The sequence below is a fragment of the Uloborus diversus genome, unplaced genomic scaffold (genome assembly GCF_026930045.1).
Source record: "Uloborus diversus isolate 005 unplaced genomic scaffold, Udiv.v.3.1 scaffold_12, whole genome shotgun sequence".
Taxonomy (NCBI): domain Eukaryota; kingdom Metazoa; phylum Arthropoda; class Arachnida; order Araneae; family Uloboridae; genus Uloborus; species Uloborus diversus.
Genome location: NW_026557876.1, coordinates 11,165,089 through 11,192,830, shown reverse-complemented (window position 1 = coordinate 11,192,830; position 27,742 = coordinate 11,165,089). Strand labels below are relative to the sequence as shown.

Below are 27,742 nucleotides of genomic sequence, written 5' to 3'. Positions count from 1 at the left end.
TATCATTTTGACGCCATACGTTCTATCTGTTGGACACCATTAGTTTGTTTGCCATCTTACCTTTCCTATTTCGCCAATATTTGTATTGAATAGAGCTTGACTGAAAAAGAAGAGTAATCAACTTACGATCACCCCCAATTTAGTAACTCCTTTGTTTTTTCTGGCTGCCGAGAATGTCCGTGGATAAACGTTTTAGTTTTCAAAAAGATTGTTGTTCCAATACTGTAAAAGTGTTTGCACAATTGTTTTGACATAAAAGGAAAAATATAAGACGGTACATGCGACTTAAAAAATGGACTTACGTTTTTTGTGGGGCGCCCTAATGTGTATGTATGCTCTTTATCTCTTATTTTTTGAAAAGTAGCGAAGTAACGACTACATTTCAAAAGTAGTTTGTAGTTGCTACATTTTGAAAAAAGTAGTTGTAGTTGTAGTTAACTACATTTGTAACAAAGTAGTTGTAGTTCGCTACAAAAAAAAACGCAGTTTTTCCAACCACTGCTTGTACCCATTTATTCAGATGCTTTTAGTTGCTGAAATTGTCTTAAGCTGGACAAATTCAAAAAATCATTCTGGTTCATTCTGTAAACAACGAATGGTGTTTTCTTTTGAGCATATCTGAGGACATTTTCTCATTCATCGGGAGTATAGATACGCTGGCAATGGGCTCTGACATCTTTTTGTACTATAGCTCTATCGGAGGGAGGCATAGTGTGCCCAACTTTGTGAGAATGTGCGGACAATTTCCCTAAATGTACCTAAAGCTAGCAAGCGAAGCCACACTGATGCCAGAGACCAATTTTTGTTTTGGCCAACTGTCTGGAATGGCTGAACTTCGTAGCTTTGACATTGTGTTCTGAAAAAATCTCCAAGAGACAGCTTCCTATTTCACCAGTCCCCCCCCCCCCCCTTCAGCTGCCGATTCGTCCCCCACACGTAAAGATATCCCAGTGAAGGTTTCGAGGGGATGGATGCTGAAGTCGTAACAAAATATCTTATTTTTTGTAGAACCTCGGTCCGGTTGAAAGTTTCGGTGTTGGCGAAGCCTGTTTGAAGCTATATTTTCCTTGTTTCATTCATATGGATTATTGTGATAACTTATCAGCCTTACTCTAAGTGCACGTAAAAGACGGTATCTGAATACACATAACATTGTTTACATGCTGCGCATAAATATTAAAATACCTAAAACAATAATCATTCCTACCTTAACTTTAGATCCATCATCACTGGGGGTGTACTCCGAGTCTTTATCGGAGTCATCAGAATCACTTCCGCTACACTTAGCCGAGATTTCACACCATTGCCACCAGAAGTGCGGGTCAAGCGTTCACTACCCGCCATTTTTACCACTTACCACCATTTACTTGAACGCGATGCCACATAGCAGAAATTACTTTGTGTCGCCATTTATGAGGGAAACATCAACACTGCATAAGATTTCAGTTTATACGACCACATACCATTGTCTTCACCAAAAGACTCGATTTTTACAATTTTGTCAGATACCACTTTTTACGCCCGAACCCTTCAATTGGGACTTTTATTATATCCTAAGAACTGTCTCAAAACATTTTTAAAATCAGTCACTGCTGTTTTTCCTTTCCTAAATCACTTAAACCAGCTTCAAAAATTTGGTCCCTCATAATCTGGTTCAGTGAAAATAGCTTCCTTAATTTTTGCATACATGAGCAATGGGAACTGTTCCTGCAAATATTGAAATCCACACCCTTTTTATCCGTTGATTTAACGAAATTCTTCATCAATCCCAACTTTATGCGTAAAGGTGGGGAATATTTTTTTTTTTAATCGATCAGAGAAACGTTTTGCATTTTTTTTCCTCACCTGCAATACATTGTTTGTGCTCTGGCCATTTCTTTTTCAATATAATGTCCATGTATTGCCCTGCTGTTCCACACTCACGCAGAAAGTAGCAGTATATTGCATCATCGAGTTGCAGACCAATGAGAACGGTAATAACTTTTAAAAAACTGCCCACATGCTCCAATTGTGATGTGAGTAGTCCATTTCATGAATCGATATCTTCATATTTTCGCGGGGTGCTTTCATTGTGCAAGAATAAGCTACGGGGACCGATGGCAGTGCAATTTCCAGGCGCCCAAAGAAAACTTCAACAACTGCGATCTTGCGTGAAACCAGAATGATACGAAGCGCCTAGCTCCTTCTGCTCGTAGATAAAACTTGATCAGAGTGAATTCGGTTTCTACTCTCTTGTTACATGTTCTTCGCACTAATGAGTAAAACCAGCTGATGTGTGCATCACATGACTTCCTTTTACTCCAATTTAATGTCATTTTCTCATTTTTGGCAGTTTTATTATGATTCAATAGTTTACCCTCTAAATATCACCAACAGTGGCCAAATTGAAACCAGATTTAAAAAAAAAAAAATTTTTTTTTAAAATCGCCAAATTTGTCGCCAAGTTGGCGACCAAAAGGCTGGCGATATATTGCCAAGTGTCCGCCAAATTATAACACCACGTGAGTTTACAGCGAAATAAACAATTCCTTGGAGGGAAATTAACATTTCCCCCCAAAAAGGGGCAAAAGACCCCCTTTGAAGCATACAAATGCAACCAAAAAGGAAGGAGCACAACTAGACTTCACTAGGACTCTATGTACCAAATTTTAACATTTCTAGGACATTCCGTTTTTGAGTTATGTGAGATACATACGTTCATACAGACGTCACGAGAAAACTTGTTGTAATTAAATCGGGGATCGTCAAAATGGATATTTCGGGTGTCTGTACGTTCCTAGACACATATCCACGTGTGGTCGGGTTGAAAAAAAAACTCAACATTCATTTGGGGGTGAGCAAAATTGAAATTAGGGCAATTTTTTGGGTGAAATTTTTTTCGCGAATACAATACTTCCTTTTTTTTAAAAAGGAGTAAAAAATATGTGTCTATGAATCAAATACATATGAAGGAAACATATAGCATGCTTTTAACTGCCATAAGATAGCATAAATAATTCAAAACTTATAAATTAAATTTCTTAAAATTGGAGGGTGATGGAAAACTTTCGCAAACATATTCTTTTTCAGCACCTTGAAATCTACAAGGAACACCCAAAGAATATTGAGGAGCAGAATATTTGTTTAGGTTTGTTTTTCAGTGAATAATTTTACAAATAAGTTATTTTTTAAACTAAAAATAAACAAATACATAAAAGGTAGGATTAATCAAGTTAGAATTAAAACAAATTATATCGATCTATACTTCTAGTTCGCTAAACGTAAATACTTTTCAAAAGCAAATGGAACAACGTTAAAAGCACAAATGTGCAGGAGCACTGCAGACACGTGTTTCTGCACCATAAGGAACATCTTTTTCAGTGCATAAAATGTGAGCTAATGAATGTAAAGCAATCCGACTTTTGTACGATGTCTTTAAATCCATCAGCTCCCATTTTGTGCATTGAAAAAGCATTCCTTGTAATGCCAAAACACGTGTCTGCAGTGTTCCTGCACATTTGTGTTTTTAACATCGTTTTTTTTTTTTTTTTTTTTTAAGAAAAGGTATTTTTATGCTTCAAAAAACCATTTAATAATATAAAAAAGCATAACAAACTTCATTATTCTCAAAATTTGAATTTCACTTTTAAATTTGAATTGTAAATGATTACAGTATATTATATGCTTGCACTTTTTTATTAATTGTAAAATCTTCTTTGAACAATATTCAATTTTTTACAACTGCTTATTGGCCGAGTAGGCCGAGTACTCGGTACGTCTGTAGTTATTGCATTCGTCTTCAAATTTTTAACTCGCAATGAACCTCGAATTTCCTTTTTCTCCGTTTGCAGTACAATATATTCATTCAAACTTTTTTACTTTCGGCTTTATTTGTCATTTTTCTTTAATCTTCGCAGGGTTCATTTTCAGTTTTCCAATGCATCCATCAGTAATGTTTTATGAAACTTGTTTGGGCTACGAGCAAAATATTTGGACATTGGACTTCCTGTCCCACGCACCTGCTAAAATTTTCCTCACGCTTTCTGTCGCCAAATTTATTTCTAAAAATATCTTTTATCACTTTTCTGGCAAACCTTTTGTTTTCTATAACATCCCTATCATTTGTATTGATTGTGCTTCTTTTTTTTACTGATTATTACTGTGTAATGTTGTTCCCCATTAACAAAAAGTTGCACTTATTTTCTGTTCTCATCTGTACTGTGGAATATTTTTTGGTAAGTCTTTCTTTTTTTGTAATTAAGTTATCTGGTACTCCGGCTGACAGAGTTGTTCATTGGAGGGGGGGGGGGGGTACATTCAAGTTTAAATATATACGTAACTTATTGATACTTATATTATTACCTATTGATACTTATAGATGATTCTAATCTAGTTACGAGGGACATGAATTCTTCATTAAAAATTTCAATTTGTACGCACCAGGGTTGGCAAAAACCCGGGGTTTTTTTAAAAAAAAACCATGGATTTAGGGTTTTTTGGGTTTTTTTTAAATAAAACCCAAAAAACCCAACTAAAGCTGGGTTTTTAAAAGAAATGTGGGGTTTTTTTTAATCTTTTTTTAGGGAAAAAGTGGGGTACTTGTAGCATATTGTAGCATAAGTATATGGACAAAGTGCAAAAATTGTCTGGGGGTAAAAAAAAGCTGGAAAACTAGTTAAAATTCAGCGTTTTTCTAAAGAAAAGTACAAAAGACGACAAAACCCGAGAATGGTGAAGTTTCCGATTTTTTAATTTCCATGATTACCAACAGTTAAGGGAAAGTTACTTCTCAAGTCTATTGCCCGTTTTTAATTACCTTTTTTTTTTTTTTTTTTTTCATTTTACTTTATTGTATTTCATTCTGTTATGCAAAACTACTGTAGAATCTCAAGTAGTTGAAATCTCTTTTTACTGAATTACAGCTTTTATGTTGCCTGTTTTTCTATTTCTGTGTACAGAGTAAGAAATATTAAACTTTTTCGTAAGATAATGAAAATACTGTACATCCTATTTTGTTTTCTGTCCGACCGTTTGAAAAACCTGTTAATTTCTAAAAATGTACCTTGTGTTTATTCGAGATTTGTGACGTGTTGGTTTGCAGAAAATAGTTCACATGAAAGCCTTTAAGCTAGAGTAGTTTCCTCTGTACAATCTACGAATATTGAGTAAATCAGACGTGACAGGACTTAGTCAAGATAATTTGAGTTATTTATTGACCAGTTAAAGAAAAAAGTTAAATATATTTCTTGAAATCTTTGAAGTATTTTTTAATGCCGTTAAGAGTTAAGAAATGCTATTAAAGTTCAAAATTCATTTTTTATGTCCATTGTCTATGGTGAAGAAAAAATGAAAAAGAAGGTTTTGGACTGTCTAAAACTGGTTTAGGGGAGGACAGGTGGTTTTTACCGTCCAAAACTGTCTAAAACTGTCCAAAACTATGATAAAGTTAAAGGGATGTAAAGGACCGAGGTTTAATTAATGAGTTTTTTATAATATTTTTTTCTAAAATGTTATTTAAAAAAATATTTTACTTAAAAAATTGGAAATAACTACTACATAAAAACTTCTTTATGTAACAGTTGGTAGAGTTATGAGAGGAAATTCACAACACTACCACTACCAAGACAACTAATTCCAGTTCCATTTGTAATTGAAAGGAATATTATTAAATGTGCTATATTTAGGTGAAAAAAAAAAGCTTAATTTTTTAAATGATTTTTGCAAATGAGTTTTACATCACGTTTTAACGAAAATTATTTTTTAAATCATAGATTAAAGAACAAGAAATTGATGATTAAACACTAATATTGTAAAACTTGTGTTATTCTTTTTTTTAGTTCATATTTTTTAATACATTCTGAAACAACAAATTGTAACTTACTGCATTTAAGTCAAATATTGCACTGTATTTTGAACACTTTTGTTTGCACACATGCATAAATGTCGAAAAATTTGGTTTGTGGAGGAAAAAAAAAAAACTCCTGCATACAAATTGAAATTTTTAATGAAGAATTTAATTTCTACATAATTAAATTAAAATCAGCTGCATAAATAAACTACATATATATTTATACTTGAATGTTCACATTGAATAAATATATTAAATAGTCAAAAATATATTTTTTACTCATTTTGTTCTGTTTTTCATATTTTCTCACAAAATATAGTTTCTCAAGAAATAGTTTTAGACACTTTCGGACACAAGGGCTTTGAACAGGATGATAAAAAACTTGCCAACCCTGCTTTAATTTGCACACATGCATATAAACATAGGGAAATTTGGTTGCTATTATCAAAAAAAAAAAAAAACCTAATGCGAAGAAATTTAAATTTTGATCAAGAATTCAACTTCAGTGACTCTAGATTCAAATCACCTGCATAAATAAGTTGAATGTTCTCCATTGAATAAATGTTCAATACAAAAAATTAATTCGATTCCTTTTATTCTGTTTTTTGATGCTTTTCTCACAGAATGCAGTTTTTCTAAAAATACAGTTTTGGACACAAGGGTTTTGGACAGGACGGTAAAAACCAGGGTTTTTACCGTAGTGTCCAAAACCTTGCCAACCCTGTTGTAAAAGTAAAAAAGTTTCATAAAAACCCATTGGGTACAACCCAATTGGGTTCAATCCGGCCAACCCTGGTACGCATGGTTTTTTCCCCCAATAAAATAGTAACCAAATTTATCGACATTTTTATGCATGTGAAAATGAAAATGTTCAAAATCTAGTGCAATAAATGACTAAAATGCAATAAGTGACAATTTGGAACTGAAGGGAGGAAAAATACAAATATATTTGAAAGTTTTGGCACAGCTTTGTGAAGATTTTCTTCTCTTGGCTATGGTGCCATTTCAGGATTTAAAACTGAATTACCGCCTAACTGCTTTAGGAAAAGGCCAATAATTTGTTTCAAAAAATTGTGAAACTACCATAGTTTTTTAATATGTAGTTACAGAATGTATTACATTGAAAATATGAATTTAAAAAAGAATTCTTAAAATTTTAGTGCATCTATTTAAACATCAATTTATTGTTCTCTAATCGACAAAGATTTAAAAAGAATTTTCGTTAAAACATCATGTAAAACTTACATGCAGAAACCATCAAAAAAATTAAGCTTTTTTCTTTCTCCGTGCCTAAATATTGCACATTTTACAACATTCCTTTGAGTTATGTATGGAACTGAAATGAGTTATTTGTCTAGGTGGTGTTTGGAATTTCCTTTCATTACTATACCAAATGTTACGAAAGGTAGTTTTTATGTAATAGAGTTATTGGCAATTTTTTTTAAGCTAAATATTTTTTAATGAACATTTCGAGGAAAAATATTATTAAGTACTCATTAATTACAACTTATTTATGCATTCCGAATATTGCATCAACTACTGATTGATTAAATTACCCCTCTAGCTTTAGTATACTTTTGATAGTTTTAGAACACTTTTGGACGGTAAAAACCACCTGTCCTGTCCTAAACCAGTTTCGTAGAGTCCAAAACCGAAACCCGCCGGCTGAGCTACCGGTATATTTGTTGTTACTTTTTTCATGGCATGGTCTATTGATAACACTGTAATCATATATGCAGTGCTGTAGCTGGAAATATTTAATATTTTAATTTTTTGACATGCGGAAATGGAATCTGTGATTTTTGGAATGGGAAACAAATCTTACCGTTCAGCAACTGAGAAGTGTCTGACAAAATCAACTGTAATTGCTTTTTTGCATCAAAACCTGAATAAAGCTTTCTTTTATTCATTTTTCACAGCCATTATTTCTTACTTTCAGATAAATTTAGTTATTTTTCCTTCAAAGAATATTACTGATCCTATGAAACATTTCAACTGTATGTGAGTATGTCGTTCAGAGATCACCAGCCAGTTTTTTAAATGAATGAAGTCGTTCAAATGAGCGGATCAAAAGAATGAACGATCCTCTGAGGAACAGATCGTGTACGACAATCTATACCCAATCGTACCCAATAGTACGACATTCTAGCAGAAACTCATAACTCAAGAAACATTCCGGGTTGATCCATCCCCCTTGGATTCATTCGCGCCAAAAACTAATGGGCACAAATTTACATAGGGGTATCAAATTTGGTTCAATTTCATACGGTAGTTTTTGCTGTAGAACGGCCGGCCACAAAAATGCGACACACACATACAGACACACGAACACACTCACAAAGAGACAGACAGACATTTTGAAAAGTGGTCGAAATGGACTCGGCACACCTCAAAACGTTTGAATCTGTCATAGTTTGAAAATTTGCACGAACCAATACCTTTTTTTTTCTATATATTAGATAAAGTGGGAAGTTTACTTTCATTACGGATTATATCCACTTTTGGAAAAAAAAAGTTTTTTTTTTTCCGTTTTCAGAACTATTAATTTTTCTTCTCGAAGTGGTTTGTATCTACTGTTGTAATAGGCCATAATTGTTTTTATCACCTAAACGGTGTATATCCATCCCCTTATTTCTCGCCAGGTCCTCTGCAGAAAAGTGGAACTTATCCCTTATTTGCCGGTACCCACTCCATTCACTTTCATATCAAAAAGGCACATATCCAAATTTAAATTTGCTGCTTCCAATTCAAAAGTAGTTCACAAATAAAATGGCGAAGCAAAGCACCGACTGAGCATTTCCAATCAAGCGTGATATTAGGAGATTGCAGTAACTTGCACCTTGTGCAAGGCTCTTATATTGTTACCAGTCCAGCCACTTCAAGAAATTCTTAAATGACAACACAGTTCTTGAGAAAAACACAGGAGATTTATTTACAATTATATACAGGAAATGTAGTTAACAACTGCTAAATTATTCTCAGCAATTAGGCAAATGTCAACTAACACCATAAAGCCAGTGGTAACACACGTATTCACATCGAAATATGCAAAAAACACAGCGCAAAGGCTTCGCAAAACAGCTAATACACTACACACTCTCCATCGCACAGCTCAGTCAAGACTTTCTTTGAACCCGCCGCCATGGCTATTTATAAATCCTCAAAGTTTCCACAATATTCCATTGAGAAATTTCGATTGCGTTCTACCAGTATTTTCTTTTTATTCCCTTCAGAAATCTGATCAGGGGACCATATACATCATTCGAATGTTAGGGGGTTGTATACTCATTACAAGAAACTATTTACAGGTTAAGCAACTACGATAATTTCAGATGAAAATTGATGGAACAACCGCCAAAATTAGCCAGACTGCATCAAATTAATCATAGAAACAATTACTATGATTTGTAACAAGATGTTAAGCAAGTGCTACCTTAAATTATGATTACTAAATTAATACTACATAATGAATACCACTATTGAGATAAGTTTTGATAAAAATTGTGATTAGTTCTGATAAAAGTTGTGATCTCTATTAATACTTACAACGTTTTTATTTGAATGGGCTTGGGTGGTTGGTCATACTTAATTGGATTGAAGGTCCTTTTTTTTTTTAATGTTCAGTCAAAAGAATAAAGTAGGAAGGAGTAAAGTAGAGTAAAAATATATATATATGTATTAAAAAATGTTGAACATTTTTTGTTTCAATTTTAAAGTTATTTCTAAACAAAATGCGTGTTTTTTTTTTTTTTTTTTTGCAAAAGAGATGATATCTATACTGTTTTATACCAGAAGAATATATTCAAACCCCCAATGCAGAATAATATAAAATTTGCGACATGCGTCGCAGAACAGATGCCTGAGCTGCAGAACAATTCTGTTCAAATGTGTGAGGAAAACTTAGACAAAATTTCTGTGAAATTTCTGCTGACATCCGCAGTTTCTGCAGAAATATCATATTATTCTAAATCTGAAAAGATCCTGATTTTTCTAGCGTTTTTGGTTCCCCTTTCCCTTATTTTTTCCAATCGATCTTCATCCACTGCAATTTCCTCCATTAAAGTATGTTTTGGAAACATGCCAACATTGAAGCACGTCCATTGCCGAAAATTGCGTGTCTTGTTTGAGATTTTAACCCTCTTACATCCTGAAAATATTTCAATTATATTTAGAAAGTTTTGAAGTGTTTTTTTATGTGCTGCCCTAATTTGGCTCAATGTATTTATTATTTTAGTTATTTTGTTTATTTATTAACGTTATTTTAATTGCTCCTTCATGCTATGTAAAATGAACCAAAAAAGTGTGGTTCGACGCCTAGGTTCGGATTTTTGTATCTTTGCTCTTTCTGTGCGTTTTAGAAGGCATATAAAATATTTTATTAGAGTCTCAATCAGTTAAGGTTCCACATAAATGCATAGCAACCGTAGAGTTTTAAAAAACTGAAAAATAAAAGAAAGAAAACCTCCTGTATAAAACGATTTTGATTTAGGGCACCCGATTTGTGGAAAAAGTCAGGTTGGTTTCTTGTGTATACAACGCTTGAAGTACTTGCAGAACAATTTTGGTTTAATGATTTTACGTTGCAGAACATCACCAAGTATTCTGATTTGTAGTTCAAAACAAAATTGGTAAATTAGGTCTGATGAAATGAAGGAAAAATTCCTAGACTTATGGCAATAGTCACTTGTTGCGAATAGCCAAAACATTGTGGGAAATTCGAAATTCAAACAGTTAGTGTTTCTGTGTAAAACGTGTTTTTTCTTTTTTTTCCAAAAAATTATAAAACAGGATATAATCCGTTTTGAAAGTAAACTCTTTAAGTAAAAAGGACTGCTCTCTGCCTTCGACTTTTTTTTTTTTTTTTTGTAAAATCGTCACTGGAAAAAGGAACCATCCTTTTCGGCTGTCTTTTGGATTACTGTTTGATGTGTTAGCGAGTCACGATTCCGCTGTCCATCCTAAGAACCCTGTGTTTGCTCTGTTTCAGGGGAGTGGTCGTGGAGCAGATGGGGAGCTGCCATCGACGTCCAAGCGTCAATCCCAAGATGGCGAAGGACAACCTCCCAAGTAAGTTGTCCGTGGATGAAGTGACATTGTGCTGTCGTTCATTCAAAACGGGAAGGGATGTCTTCCCTATTGTGTCACATTTGGAGATGTAAAAATTATGGAAATTTTAAAGTGGTGGTTACAGCAAAAAAAAAAAAAAAAAGGAAGTTTGAGGAAAAATTGAATTTTTTGTCAATTTATGTGTCACATTCTAATGGATTAATTAGTTTAATCATCAGACGGTTTAGAAATTTCAAAGGCTTTCCTCAATCCAAATTGTTATTTATTGTTTCATCTCCACTCCCTGTCGAAGCCAGTCTTGCGTAAATTTCATATTTGCTTTCCATGTGAATATTTAGGGTTTTCTTATAAATCAAATCATAAACTGACAATTTTGCACCCCACGGTGAATATCCAGGCTTTTAATCTGTTCCTTGTTCAAAACGAATAGTCGCTGAAGTGCTATGTTTTTTAAAGTAAAACACGGAAACATCGTTTTGTAAAATTAAAAAAAAAATGTTTATTAGCCACTGCATCATTACTTTCCCAAGTTCTTTGAATGCGTGCCGGGTAACGGTAACGTGATCGCTTGATGAGTTTGGAAAGAGATAAATGTGGTTGGCTGATTATTTTAAAATTTTAATCGAATTTCTAATGCAATTAAATGGATTTTAATATTTACTAGCTGCGTTGCCTGACTTTGCCCGGTCCACCTTAAGAATAAAAATTCTGTCAAGTGACGTATATTCAACCATCAGGCGTAAAAAATAAATTTAAAAAACATCATGATTTCCCTTCCAAACAATGACGAGAGATATTAAAATACTTTTAAGAAATTAAATCTAGAGAGATGGATTTGAAATGCGTAACCATGGAAACACAAAATAAAATAAGTTTAAGGAATTAAAATATGAAAGAAAATTATTCACAATTTGAATGGAATCGAGATTTCTTTAACTTGATTTAAAAAGGCTTGTAACTTTTTTTTCCTTTCGAGATAAAAGCGTATTTTTTCGACCGTAGGTCGAGCTAGATCTGGAGTAAAAAAGGTCGCTTTTTCCAATGGCGTCAAAAAGAAAGCTGTGGGACAATTTCTTCACTTTTTATTGATTTATTTAATGAAGAAAGTAGTGCCTAAATTTCAGCTAAGCCTAAAAATCTTCGAGCTAAAATTGTAAAAAACTCCCGTCGCAATTAAGTTAGAGCATTGAAATAAATTGCGTAGAACGTGGAAAATTCTTCCCTTTCCAACGATATATAATATTACTATTTGCGAGTAATTTTTCACCCCCATTTTCGGGAATTTATGTGAAAATTGGGCCTAAATTGGAATAAAAAAAGAACTAAGTATACATCGAATTGTTTTCGAACTGGTCTGCAAACTTTCTCAGGACTTAAAGAAAAAATTTGTGAAAATTTCAGCAAGATTGGCCGGGTAGTTCCCGAGTTTTGCGAGTTCAAACAAACAGACGCTTTTTGGAGACTTCATTTTATACTATGTAGAGATTTGGGCGGATCAAACACTCATTTAATATACCATCGACAATAGATTTCGCCAAAAGTTTTGCAGGAAAATTTCAATTACTAAACGGCCATCTTTTCAACTGTCGCTATCCTTTGCGCCAAAGACTAAACATTAATGTTTTTCGACTTTAGCAACATAACCAGAATAAAGCGATTATGGTCTGAAATTTGTCGGCTGTGCTAAAATCTCGATATTCGATTTAACGTTCCCAAAAGTGCAAAACAAATTTAGTTTCTTTTTTTTTTTTTTTTTTTTGCTGATTCCTTTAGTTGCAAAGAAGTGAAGCTTTTGTTGATATGATAAAAATTCCGCCAAGTAAATTACGCAAACTTTTAGACAAGATTACTTACTAGGGAAATATTTCGGGTCAAAACTTTTAGCATCACTTTAGGATCACAGAGAAAAGTTCAGCATTTGGTGACAATTTCTCTTTGACGAAAATTGGTGACTGAATACACACGGTTCTTTTTCAAAATTAGGGAGAGGGAGCATTACGCAAGGAATCCCCAAAAAGTTTGTAGCATTTTAAATCTTGCCAAGAACCCAAGAAACTTGAAGTATCCCAACATAACTTTTAACAAGTATAGCATGAATACGGACGACTAATTTGTTAACGGTATTTGGTACTTCAATGGCCACATGAGAAAGGTGCATGGGTGCAAGACCTTCCGTCTCAGGACGGATTTCCGTCTTGACAAAATTTCCGAGACGGAGGTCGGGACGGAAAGAAATTCAATGACTTTCTTTTAATTTTTAATGAAAAAAGAAAAATTGAGTGTTTGAAAAATATGCTTTAATATTACTGGACCGTTCCATAACCACGAATTTACATCGACATTCTCTCGGTTTTCCGCCATGTGCTTGTTTTGTTTGCAACGTGCTTTTGGAGGAGTGGCTTTTCGGCTCGCGCCGTTTGACTTTTTTTAGGTATAGCTTTGTTATTTCCAACTCACTTTATTGCAGGCCGAGGAGTTGCTCGCTATTCTCCCTGATTTTTCAAAGCAATCGGCTCTAATTGAAAATTTAGCCTTTTCTCATGCTATTTTCGAGCATCCTTTCGTTTTTTTCATTTGTGTTTTTTTTTTTTTTTTGCAAACTTTACACGCATAAATGAAAATTATGTACGCTCTTAAAATGTCTTAAGAGGTGAATCTGCATCACCGTTTGAGAGTGATTGCTGACAAGATGAAATATTTTCGCCTCAGCAAAGGGCGTCCACATACCAGGTAAAACAGAAACTATCAAGGATTTTGAAGATTTTAATGAAAATGGGAATTTTGGAAATATTTGGGGGGGGGGGATTTCAAGCTGATTGGAAACACCGATGGGCAAACCGTTCCTGCATTTTTGACAAAGACTTGAGGTATCACTAAATTCTAATGTCGTTGAATCGAACACTCGCTAGAATGGAAATATGGGTGTGGGGGGGGGGAGAGAAAGGAAAGGAGAAAAATAACGGCAGCGCACGAGTTTGCGAAAAAACGCTGCTCTTGCAAAGAGGGTAATAATCTGTGCGCAAATTAACCCACGATACTGAGGTCTTAAAACGTTGATATCTTGGACAATCTAAGGAGGGGGGGGGGGGTGTTACTCACGGGTTACAGTATAAAATATCGAAAAACTGAATTGAAAATATTTTTGAAGCTAGGAGTGGTTCGATATTTCTCCACTGCAAACTCTTAAAAATTTAAAAGTCAAAAAGTTTTAGGCTGTCTCTAATGATGTAAAAGTGGGTTTTAAAAAAGAATCGAAGACTGGAGTCTTAAAAACACTAATTTAGGCGATCTTTGGTGAATTTATGAGAGATGGTTTTGGTGTTCTAACATGAAAATGTTTTGTAGCTGATGTATTAAAAACTATTTGAGGCTATACTTAAATGCCTTAAGTTAAAGGGCATTTGCGACCCTCTCCCGAAAAGTGTTTGTAATTGAAGTCTTAAATCTGTTAGGCTGTCTTTGGCAATGTCAAGAGGGAGGGAGGGGGCTCTCTTTAGGCGAAATTCCGAAACTGGAGTCTTAAAAGCGCAACTTTGGACCGTCTTGGGGTTCGGGGTTCTCCTTTCCCAAAAAATATTCAAAGCTGAAGCATTCAGAACTCAGCTTTAGGTAATCTTTGGAAGACTTAAGAAGAGGGAATTCGAAGGCTTTCTCTCAATACGTTTTAGAATTTAAATTCTTAAATCTTCGGTGATGAAAAGGGGAAACCGCAAATTTAAGTAAAATTTAGTGAACATAGAGGAAAGAGTTCGCGGGGGGGGGGGGGGGGTCTCTCTCCCCGAAGTATTGAAATGCTATTTTGGCTATTTTTGAGTGAGTTAAGAGTTAGGGAATTCAGGGGTCTTTCTCGAAACATTTTGGAAATTGAAGTCTTAAAACTTTGGGTTGTCTTTGGCGATGTGTGGAAGGGAGGTGCTCTCTCAATAGAAAAATAAATCTTAAACAAAAACTTACACTGCGTTTAGTAAACACAATGAAAGGGAGGCGGGGTATTCCGCACCCCCAGCCCATTGGACATTTGTGGTGAACTCAGAGGAAGGGGTTCGGGAGTTCTCCGAAAATTCTTTGATGCTGAAATATTTAAAGCGCCACTTTGGGCTATATTTGAGTGCCTTAAGAGGGATGTGATTCGGGAACCCTGCCTGGAGTTAGGATTCAGTTCCCCTATTTCTTTTTTTAATTAATGAATGTTGGAAAGGTACCCTGTTTAAAAAATATATTTACTTCACTGAAGCGATTTTTTATTGCTAATTTCACCACCTGCTATCTTATAAAAATTCTTTTTCAAATGAAGACTGTGGGGGAATGGTGACAGTTCATTATCATTAGTCGGCCTTACCCTTCCCCCACCTTTCCTTCTTTTCTAGTTTGTTGGCGCTACCTTGGGTAGACTTTTGAATCAGAACTGATTTATGTTGCAAAAGTGAAAATCTTATGTCCTAAGCAATTTTATTGCTACAACAAAAATGTTTAGGATCGGCAAAAAACTAATGGTGGTGTGCTGCAAACGCTTTTACCCCTTACATTATCCAACATCGTCTAAAATTGCGTTTTTGAAACTTCAATTTCGAAATATTGCCGAAGGAGGGTTCCTGAACTCCATCCCTTCAATAGTGCATTCAAAAAGCGTATAAACGTTATGAAATTTAAATTACAATTTCGTTTTTAAATCTTCGATTTTGGGAAAGTCCATAGCGTCCCCTCCCCCCCTCTTTCTTTAATATTTTTTGAAGGTTGCCCAATATTGTGATTTTGGGACTATCAGTTTGAAATAATTGATGTAAGAGTCCCTGAACTCCTCCTTTCCCTGAACTTTACCAAAATGGCCTACCACAGCGCTTTTTGGACTTCAATTTGAAAAAATTTCTGGGAGAGAGCTCCCAGACCCCCCCCCTTATTGCCGGATTTTAGATTTTTTTGGACTTATGATGTCAAAACACTTAAATATTACAATTTTAAGGCTTAAAATTTAAATCAAACAGATTGCAAAACTGACATTGTTAAAATCTGCAACATTTATACATACAAATTTTTCCTTAAGCCCGCATGCGGGCGGTGGGGGGGGGGGGGACTGAAAATATTTTCCGTCTTGAACACATCACCAAACTTGCACCCATGGAAAGGTGGGATGCTATGTGCCAAAAAAAGTAATTCGTGGGGAGCTTTCGATAATTGTGAATCTGGCGATCTCTTTCAATTGGAGTCAAATATTTCGTACCAAAGTATGTGCGTGGATTATCCTTTTTTTCTATATGTAAAGTGTTTAATTTCGCACTATTTGGGGGAGGATGTGAGAGTGCGGGATTATCGTTCAAACTTAATTTTTCGTTAAAGAGTTCGACTCGTCAATCGATCAGAGTTCACTTCGCTTGCTAATCTGCTGGGTTACGGTGGCGTGGTTGCTTGGCGAGTTGACCAACAAGCAATAGAGTTGGTGGATCATTTTTTTTTACATTTTAAAGCACAGTTAGTATAAATCGATGTATTTTTGCGACATATTTTAAAATGTAAAGATTTTTTTAATTTTACATCAGAGAGGAAGGTAGGGGGATGGGTTTAGTGCAATCAGTGGCCTTTTTTCTCAAACAATAGGTTTTCAACAGTGAAGTTCTTTTTGATGCATTGGGGAGCGGGATTCCCCTTTCCTCCTAGATGTTCCGTGTTTTGTTACGTGGATTTTTTGTTGAGTGAGGCAGAGAGTGGGTGTTTTGTTTTTGTTGAAAGGGATCGATTGCTAATCTGACTGGATTATGGTAACGTGATCACTTTGCAAATCTTCATTTAAATAACTAGCAGTACCCGCATGGCGATGCCCTTGCAAAAAAATTAAGGAAGTCCGTTGAATAAAAAATCGACGCCCCACCCCCCTGATGTGAAATCATCATTTTTCTTTAAATAAAATGCGTACAACTTTTCAAAAATACAATCCTTTGAAATTTAAAATAATTTACCAAATAAATAAAATTCCGTCAAAATTACATTTGAAGTAAAATAGTTTTGCAACTCCATAATTCATTGCCAAATTCGCCAAGCTACTTTCTAATTAAAAAGAAAATCATTAAACATACGCGCAGTGAATTTAAAATAATGTAATAACAGTAAAATATTCATAAGCAACAACGGCAACTTTCCCAAAATGTTTAAAAAGAAAGTAATTGAAAATTGTCTAGTGTTATAGTTAAATTGTCTATGAAGTGGACCTAGTGCTTTTTCTCGAAAGAGAAGTCTTGAAAATTGGCTCAATTAGAATCGCTTATGTCTCCGGTTCTAATGAAGTAAAGAAATGGAACAAACACCTTCTCTTGTTCAGAAAAAGAACACCTTTCCAACGATGTATAATGTTTGGGGGTGGGGGGGGGGACTTTTTCTACTACCAATTTGGCGAAACATGTGAATTTTTAGCTTAATTAATTAATTAGAAAACTAATTCGAAATTTAGAATTCGGACTTCGAGGTGCAGACCCCCGAGGTACGTTCGAATTTTTGTGCAAAGTTTCAGGGCTGGAGGTGCTATGGGGTCTTCTGTCCATCGAGTACAAAGAAAGAAAGAAACTCCATCACCTTTATATATTTAGATAGCCGATGGTCGAATAACGCGCGTGTTTAAACAATGAAACTCGCGCCACGGCATGATCATTTGATAATGTGTTTTGGTCATGTTTAACATGCAGGGAAATGCTTTATCGTGACAAGACTGAACTGGATCCGGTCACTTAACTGTTTGACTGGTAAGACTCATTCCGGGAGAATGAAGAAACGTAAAAGTGGTCAACAATGACCGCTATCTTCCAGAGTTAAGGGTCAATCCACTGGAGTTTGGGTTAAAACTTAAAACTACCAAAATATCCCCAAACAGGCAATCGCTGCTTTGAAATGTACATCTAAGCAAATTTCCACCCCTCATACCATGACGGGCGACTTTCTAGTGAGGTAAAGTAATTGAGTTGGGGGATTATTTTATGCTTCGGAGCAACTGTTGACATAGTTTAATGTTATGGAGCATTAGTTTAAGCTTTTAATTCTTTGCACGGGTATCGCCGTGAAGGTACAGCTAGTATGTATATAAAGTGAAAAATTAAATGCCCGCCGAACCCCCCCCCCCCCAAATAAAAAAAAACCATGGGATAGCCACGCCACTTGCTACACGTGATGTATTTTCCAGCCCCAATGACGTTCCCCCTCCTTTTAGCTCTCATTAAGGCCCCTATATATACGAGCCGACGCATCAGCTTAAGATCAGCCTTTCTGGATCGGAGCGAGTGTTTGAGTGGTTGTCTTTTCTGGCGAGTAATGGCGTCTGGTGGTGGTTCACTGCGAGCGATTATTAGCGACACGTGAATTGTTTATTAAATAAAGTATTATTTTCGGCAAATTTGGCGAAATCCGAAACTTTGTTATGGTAACCCTGGTAGTGCAACAATGAAAAATCCGATCCAAAAAGGCTAAACTGAAGCTGATGCGTCGGCCTGTCTATATAGCGGCTCTAGATCTCATAAGCCGTGAAGGACGAATGCAAACTTAAAGGGGGTATGGGTAGAAAGAGGTGAAGATCTAATACATTGAAGTGTTCTCGTAATATTTGGAAAACAGTTCATCGATGCAGTTTTCTTAGCATGCATACTAGGGATGCGCCGGATAGCGATGATACCGGATTCCGGACATCCTGCGCTTTGTTTTCCGAATTCGGATATCCGGCTCTACAGTTCTTTTTAGTAACATTGCATCTTTATTCATTTTTATGAAATGCTGTTTCAGAACAATGAATCGAGCTTTTTCACAAATCATTTCCTCAAAAACAAATTAAATGCATTTAAAAATAATTTTTAAAACCTTTCTACTTTCATGTAGGGTGTATACGAGTCGTTCTACACATTCAATGAAACACTAAAAGAGAGGAGCCCCAGAATCGTATCGTAGGGGACAAACTTTAAACGAAAAATATATCTGCGTATAAACCCTAGTTTCAACTTATAAATCATTGTGATAGTGGAAACTGAAAATAGATAATTTAAAGAGAATATTCTCCATGTTTTGTGTTCATGTTTAATGACTAACGTCACTACGTTAAATCACGAGTGTTTATGCAAATGAACCTTGTTCCATTTTTTACTACCTTTGCTTTTGGTGACGCAACAGAATGTTGTCCAATGTGTAAAGCTGCCGGTGTTGTGGCGGTCAGGGACTTTTGCTTCATTTTTCCACTCAAGCACGTGTAAACTGTAATCAACTCTTAATAAATATAGTTTGGTCGAAATCGTGTGCTGTCTCTCAACCTTCAATCCAGTAAAATTCATGATGAGGTAAGAATTTAGGACATTGAATCAAAATGTGACGTACCTGCATCAAGCTAAATATGTTTAGATTTAAGTTATCTTTTAGTTTAGAGGTTTACTAGTCCAGAGATCATTCAAATAAGATTTCATGTGAACGGGAGTGGGAAAGTGATCGAGAACCCTTCCGCTTTCAGTTTGAACGGAACCTGAATCTCTCTCTCTTCCAGGAGACGTCGGCCGGAGGACGGAGGTGCGTCAGAGACGGAAAAGTACGGGCGGACCGCGTTACATCGTGCAGCAATGAGCGGAGATACGGAGGGAATTAGGGCGCTGCTGGACAGAGGACTGGACACGAGGGCGAGGGATATGGATGGAGAGACGCCCCTCCACATGGCTCTGTCGTGTGGGAAGGAGGCCGCGGCGGAGCTGCTGGTGGATGCGGACTGCATCACGGATGTCGCGGATAATTACAGGAGCACCCCTCTGCATCGCGCTGCCGAGAGTGGGTTTGTGAATGTCGTCCGTATGTTGCTCGCGGGAGGGGCGGGACGCAAGTGCGAAAGACAAAGAGGGATGGACGCCCCTCCATCGCGCCGTGTGCTCGGAGAAGGAGGCCGCGGCGGAGGTACTGCTGGAGGCCGCCCCCGGATGTGACGAGCCGGACCGTCTTGGATGCACCCCCCTGCACTCTGCTGCTATAATAGGTCTCGCGCGGATAGCTGGAGCCTTGGTGTCGAGGGGTGCACGTCTGCAAGCTGAAGATGGATGTGGACGCTGTCCCCTGTACTGGGCCCTGTGGTATGGGCAAGATGATGTGGCGAGGATGCTCCTGGCGACGTACATCTGGAGGTTCATCGAGATACATTGGGAGAAGATGGGGCTCTCGAAGGATGACGAGGAGCGCGGCGTCCGTCTGCTCTCCGAGTACGAGGCCGAGATGAGGGAGGCCCGGGTGGAGGGGTCCCGCCTCTCCCTCCGCGACCTCGCCCGCCGACACCCCTCCCGCCTGGCCCGGCGCCTCTCCGACGGGGCGATCCGGCGGCTCTCGGACCGGGACCTCCTGACGCGGGACTTCCCGCTCTTCGGCGACCTCCTCCTCGTCCGGCTGGAGGAGGTCCGGGAGCGGAGGGTCCTGGAGGACCGCTTCCTGCTCTGCTTCCCCCTCCTCTGCCCGCCCCTGCCCCCCACGTGCACCGACGTCCTCCTCGCGTGCCTGGCGGACGACGATCTGAGGCACTTCGCCCGGGCCGCGGAGCTCTAGTCCCCGAGATTCCGTTCCGGTGCCTCGCGATGGGAAAGAGAAAATAAAGATCACAGGACTTTGCTCGAACTGTATGAACCTCTTGTGACTGAACTTTATCTGCTGTTGTTTTTGTGAATTATTCTGAGACACCTTTCAAATAGCTTTGTACATCATGTGCGAAATGCTTTGTGTGTATCAACCACGTAATAAAAGGAATATTCTAGCCATTGATGAAATCTTTTATTGTACCCTATTGGCACGAAAGAAATAGAGTGAGCCGAAAATATTAACTCTGCTAAAAACTTCTCCATATGTTTCATTCATATCGATTGAATATGCTAGTGATAACCAAGACAACGTGTTTTAATCATACAATAGTGTAGCTTTTAAACTAGTTTCGGAAGAAATAACACCAAGTCTCATCTGTTTGATATTGAAATACAAACATATCCATTACAGAGTCAATACTATTTCAGTATACTAAATCACGGTCCAGGAAGATTGGGCGCCGGGAACATTGTTCTCGATGTTCTGAGCACACGAAGTCCCCGGCGCCCAAAATGCTCGGGACCCAATGTTCCCGGCGGGAGTTCCCATTTCGGGGTTTAAGGGGTGTGGAGGAGGGGGAAGGATTTTACTTTAATAAATTTTTGAAACTTTTAAATACATTTATTTAAAACGATGTTTTAACCCTGATAGCAAAATTTCTTGCATCAACCTTGACAGATCTTGATATTATACTGACAGCGTCAATATTGACGTGTTTCTTACTGCATAAAGGTTACATGAAGATTAAAAAGCAATATTGCAATAACAACACGTATGCAACATTGCATTTATCTTAAAATACTAATATTGATATTACCTTACAATATCAGCATTCCATATTCCATACATGTTGACGCCGTCAAGGATGGTATTGATTTCATGCTGTCGCCGTTAAGGTAATTAGTACACAATAGAGCTGGTGGAGCTTCGTTGATACTTGCGCATGCGCGTAGTTCTTTATAGCCAGCGTCCCTTGCATTGCTGGCATGTTATCTTCCTCCTTCGATCTTCGATAGAGCTCCACGCTGCACGTGGCGTTGCATTCTTTAGGCTTCACTAAGTTGGTTGCTTAGTTATTAGTGTGGAATAGTATTGTTTTAGGAATATTTTATGAAAGACTGATAACTGCATTTGTTTATTAATATAGTACTAGACAAGCCATATCGCAGACGATTGGCGATTCCAAAGAGAAAAAGTGGACATTGCCCGGATGCTCAATGTCGGACCGAAACCTGTAACTAACCTTGGCCATAATCACATTTTCCATAGCAAGCTTTGTTTATTTTCCCATTTGTTGCGAGCTGTAGTCTGCTTCGCATTTCTTTTTACATAATAAGCTCTTATTTGTGCAGTATTTTTATATATTTCAGTGTTAAAGGGGTATTATGTTTAGCGTCCAGTGTTGTAGTGTAATATCTGTACAACTGTCATTAATGTCAAATAGTACTAACATAGCTTCGTTGTTATGTTTGCGTCATCGGTATGAATGCATAATGTTACCGATATAGCGATTGACTCCGCATTGCATGTTTCGAGTGTTTTTTATCTCTTAATTGCAAAAAGATAATTGTACACCATGTGCTTTTATTATTTTAAACATGTTCAATCATGTTCTGGCAGAAGAGATTCGTTACAGCGGAATGTTTTGAAAATCAAATGATACTGCAATACGCTATTATTCATTTTTACTTATTTCAAGTTAATTTGTCTTCATTTTCATGCACTTTCTTTAAAATCTTTATCAGAAGTAGACTTGGCGATAATAGTGGCTTGCGTTTAAACTCAATGATAGCGTCGGCCATTGAATCAGTTAATTTTATAAATTGCAGCAGCTGACGCCGATTGGTTTCAGCAAGTCGCAGTCTCAGTAAACGTTTTTGGATAATTTCGCCTAATCGTACCTCTCGATTCAAAAACTTCAGCAGCCTAAACGAGTCATCACGTGTTTCCGTCGCCTCCTTCAGAGTTGTTCCGAATGTTGCAGATCCCTCGTCATGTTCATACTTGGTCCCCCCTTGTGTTCATACTTGGATTAAGGAATAAAAAACATTTGAACAATGTCAATTTGAAGATTTACTGTGACAAAAAACAGGACAGTTCATGTAAAACCTGTGTAAGTTTTTTTAAGCCCCCCCCCCCGTAGAAAAAAGAAAAATGTTTCCGAGTGATATCCTATTCCTATTCAGAGTCACAACTGACTACAACTGTATTTATGTTGAGGACTGCATACTAAGTGCCTTGCCTCCATTATTTTATATACCGATAGATGGCAGCACCATCACCGGATCGAACAGTTAATGAGAATTTAGAACTAGTCCAGGAGCTGATAGCTACCTAGTACTAGCACCCCCAGAGGTATCGTTTCACTTGGAGGACATTGAAACCACGAGCCTATTTAACGTCGCCCAGTCCCTTTTAATGACGACGGTGGGTCTTCGACCATCGAGGATCGAACCCAAGACCCTCCGGCCCCGAATCCGACACTCTACCGATCGGGTTACCACGGCTCCTTCTGAGTCATATACTTTCGTTTTAGTTTTGTACTAAAGATCGGAGGGTGCATATTTAAAAGAGCTTTTTTAACATTTACTGTGAAACACAAAAATGCTAGATGGAAGATGGTTTTTTTTTATGAAAATGAATACACTCTTTTAACTTTGTTGCTTTTGGTTTTATTTTACAATCAGAAATAAAAATACAATAGAAAAAGTAGTCTTAATTTTATTCTGAACAGTGCTGTACCCCATGAATTAAGATGAATCTTTGAGGGCATCATTCATTCATCTATGAACTCATTTAGGGATCAGCAAGTCGTTTTATCTGGGGTCCTGGAAAAAAAATCATACCTTACAATCTTTTCAAAATTTTACTCACAAATTGATATTGAAAGCAGTGGTGTTCCCATAGGGGTTCTCCATATACGCTGTATACTCTCAAACATTTTTTAGACACGTAGCGTATACCCTCAAGCTTCATAAATTTTCATATTAAGACATACTATGTATATGATCACATACACAAATTGTGCGTAATGGATTACTGGAAGTATACCCTCAGAAAAATAGATGGGAATATCGCTGATTAAAAGCCTTTCCATGGGACGAAACGGTACATAAAGAATAGTTTGTCAACAGGTTTTATTCCACAAATACTAATAAAACAAATAAGCAATGTTCGTTTCAGTATCAAAAGTAAAGATTTATCTCATCAAAAACAACCCTGTTGTAAAAATTTCCAAGCCAAGAAAACCTTTAACTTTTCCGCACAAAAAAGAAAATCTGCATCCTAAACCCAAAATTCCTCAGCCATAAAAAGTTATGATATCTAGTTTGCCCGCCAAGTATCTGCCAAACTATCATCCTCCCTCTTCTCCTTTTTCATCACAACTACTTCCATTAGAACCTCCTCCCACCTTCAACTCCTCAGAAATATGGATAGATCTTTTAAATTGTTTATCTTGTTTGGCGGGAAGCTTTTAAAAGTGAAGTGGTTGCTTGGTGAGAAAAAAGCTTCCCTACTAGATATCATAACTTTTTATGGCTGAGGGTTTTTGGGTTTAGGATGCTGGTTTTCTTTTTTGTGCGGAAAAGTTAAAGGTTTTCTTGGCGTGGAAATTTTTACAACAGGGTTATTTTTGATGAGATATCACATCTTTTTGCATTGATATTATTACTTTGTCTGTATTTTTAGAATTGAGAACATCAAGTCAAAACATTTTCAATTGAAACAACGCTGTTTTGTGTTTTTAAAGAACAATAATGGCTAGCCTAATTTTACGTCAAGTTATTTTCTGACTATTAAGATTCTTTATGTTCGTTTTGCGAGAATTGGGCGGTTTAAATTTTATTACAATTCTTGTATCCTCTCTGTTGCAAAGAAAATTTCTTGGATAATAAAATACTATATTTTAAATAATATCGCTTTCGAGTATTTTACAACTTCACAATAAATTCTATTACAGTTTCTTTATTTGACAGATTATTCAACATTTTCATGAAGGTTTCTTTAAATGTTTTACAGATTGAGGGCTATTTTAATCTAGAATTTCACTTTTTGTTTAATTACATTTTTTCTTAAATCGTGGATTATTTTACGTTTTATGGGATAATTTTAATTGTTTGGTGATTTATCTTTTTCTTGATAGAAGTCTTTGTCTTGTTTAATACCTAGTTTTGTTTAAAAGTTCATTTAAAAAACGAAATAACGCATGTTATCACCAAGCAAAAAAAAAACCTAAGCCATTAAATATTTTAAATTTGAATGTGTCAGAAGATCTATACAACTTTACTCGATGTCAAATCGCGTATATCCCAAATTTGCCATAGTGAATGCGCATGTTGCGCGCGGACTAAGCTCATTAAAAGTCTTACTTAAATTAATTCCAAAAAATTTTCAGCTAACAAATTACTGCAAAGCACGGATATCCACACACGTATTTTATATATTTTCAATTCATTATGTATTGTTTGTGAAAAATCCATTAATTTAGAAATTTAAGCAAACCAATAAAAAAGTGCTATTTTTTGCTTTCAATTAAAAAGTTATATGTGCCGTATTCATATGCGTACAGTTTCATATAATTTGTCACGTAAAATATTGTAATAGTTTAACCCCAGTTTCGCGCCGACATTTAAAATTTCTTCCCTCCATAAATATATCAAAACTGAAAAACCGGAAGAAAAGAAATTTTGTATCAGCGAAACTGGGGGGGGGGGACAGCATTCTAATCTCATTCATTAATTTGTTTCTCTGCTTAAGTATAAACAAACAACATAGCTCATTGGGCTTTCTGTTTTCAGATTCTAAGTCTGCGCGCATGCGCAGTCGCTGTGGCAAATTTGTGATATCCGCAATTTAACGTCTAGTTGCAACTGTTGAATATGTTTTAGTCTTGATTGAATTTCATTTCCTAAGACAACTTTGGAATAACTGTTAGATCTGTTCTAACCTTGCAATTGCAGTCCGAGATAAACAAACCCTATGAGCTGAGAGTAAGTACATAAGAATTTAGGGAAAATTAGTGATTTTCAAACTTTAATTACTCTGGCCCATGATGTCCCTGGGGGTTGAATTTTTGTATATGTACTCAATGCCCCCCCCCCCCAAAAAATATGTATACAAAAAATCATTACCGTAGCCCTCCGGGGGAGCTGTGATAGACCCCCGGGAAGGTACAATTTGGGGGGTAAAAACGAGGGGGGAAGGGTTGGGGGGTCAAATGGCACAAAAGTCACATCGGTAGGGCACAAGGAATGTGTGTGCGAAATTTCAGCTTGATTCCTTTTTTCGTCTGGGCTGTAGCCCTGTCAAAGAAAGCGAAAACTTTTTGGAACAGCGATTTTATAACTTTAATACCTCCTCCCCTTGATGGTCTAGGGGATTGTGTTTTGGTTTACTGCGTCAGGGGCCACTAGAAATTGAGTGTACCAAAAATTCACCTCCGGGGTTCTTCATGGGGCTGAGATACAGAGGGGTGAAAAACCCAAAAAACCGCAATTCGTTCTGTCGCGTAATCTTGTTCTTGGTCGCTTTATTTTCTTTCGTCTTTGGCGGTGGATTTGCTTCTGTTGGCTGCTGACGTTTGGTTTCCTTGGCGGGGCGGGACGCTCCCGCATCCCGTAATCGTAGGTATATAACACAGAAAATTGAAAATTAATAACACTAGTGTAGAAAAAACAACAACTTTTTTTTGTTATACGGACCTGATCTTCACGTAAATTGATGCGCTGAATTCAAATATGCAAACAGTTTTTCGCCATCACCCACAGATTTTGTGTAACACTAGGCAGAAGTTTGAAAGAAATGCGCAAATTCACATGCATGATTAACACTAAAATAATGATCAAAAACATAGTCATTGTTCTTTTCTTTCTGCATTAGCCATCAGGAACATCCCTCTTAAGTGTCTAGCATTAATCAGCAAGAATTTATTCACTTTGAAAAAGCTCACCAACGATGCGATTTTTAGCTTCACTTTTAATAGTACGTAGAAATTCTGGTTTTAAGTATTCAAATTAAGGACTAGTGTTACAATGTGCTTAAAAACACCTAATTTAATATGAAAGGCTAGTAGAAGAACACAGATCCACTTTTTTTTAAAAACTTATTATTATTATTCTTGTCATTGCTTTCCCTTTCGCATAGAGGAAAACATTAATAAAATTTAGCAGTTAATAAAATTTGTTTAATTTAATTTTAAAAATAAATAATTGTCCCATGATATGTGTTGTACTACATATTACCCAAAAAAGACTTACAAATCTCCATATGTTTCATTCATATCGATTGAAAATGCTAGTGATACCCAACGCAACGTGTTTTAATCATGCAATAGTGTAGCTTTTAAACTAGTTTCAACTAATACCAAGTCTCATCATGTTTGCTGTTAAAATACAAACATATCCATTACAGAGTCGATACTATTTCAGTATACTAAATCATGGTCTAGGAAGATTGGGCGCCAAACTAATTGTGCTCAATGTTCTAAGCACCCAAAATGCTCTGTGCCCAAATTTCCAGGCCCCCAAAATGCTCGGCGCCCAATAGGCTTTGCTCCTCCCTGGTTTTGGAGGAGGGGGAAGGATTTTACGTTAGTAAATTTTTATTTGAAACTTTTCAATACATTTAAAATAAATTTAAAATGATGTTTTAACCCTACTAGCAAAATTTCTTCCTAGTAGGGTTGACAGATCTTGATATTATACTGACAGCGTCAATAATGACGTGTTTCATACTGCATAAAGTTTGCATAAAGATTAAAAAGTAATAACATCATGTATGCAACATTGCATTCATCTTAAAATACCAATATTGATATTACCTTACAATATCAGCATTGCGTACAGGTTGACGCCGTCAAGGTAATTAGTACACAATAGAACAGGTGGACCTTCGTTGAAACTTGCGCATGGGCACAGTTCTTTATAGCCAGCGACCCTTGAATTGCTGGCATTATCTTCCTCCTTCGACCTTCGATAGAGCTTCACGCTGCACGCGGCGTTGCATTCTTTAGGCTTCACTAAGTTGGTTGCTTAGTTATTAGTGTGGAATAGTATTGTTTTAGGAATAACTTTTGAATTACCGATAACTGCGATATAGTGGCTTGTGTTTAAACGCACTGAGTGGTATTTGTTTTGTAATGTAAAACTTCGTTTTGTTCAGTCAAACATGTTCTTCAGTTATTTAAGAGCAGAAACTTTCTCTTTTATTCAAAATCTTCAGGAAACCTCTGAAATTCATTCACTTATTACTTTAAATTCAAACATCTAACAGTCTCCGAATAAT

General features: G+C 36.5%; 1 protein-coding gene across 1 annotated transcript in view; it reads left to right on the top strand.

Annotated features, from left to right (window-relative positions):
- Positions 1 to 20,625, top strand: part of LOC129232373 (serine/threonine-protein phosphatase 6 regulatory ankyrin repeat subunit A-like) — a 29,731-nt gene extending 9,106 nt beyond the window's left edge. The window contains 3 exon segments of the mRNA XM_054866524.1: positions 10,815 to 10,894; positions 19,395 to 19,686; positions 19,688 to 20,625. Coding sequence (XP_054722499.1) covers positions 10,815 to 10,894; positions 19,395 to 19,686; positions 19,688 to 20,428 — 1,113 coding nt within the window. The 3' untranslated portion in view covers positions 20,429 to 20,625.
- Positions 20,626 to 27,742: the final 7,117 nt, after the last annotated feature.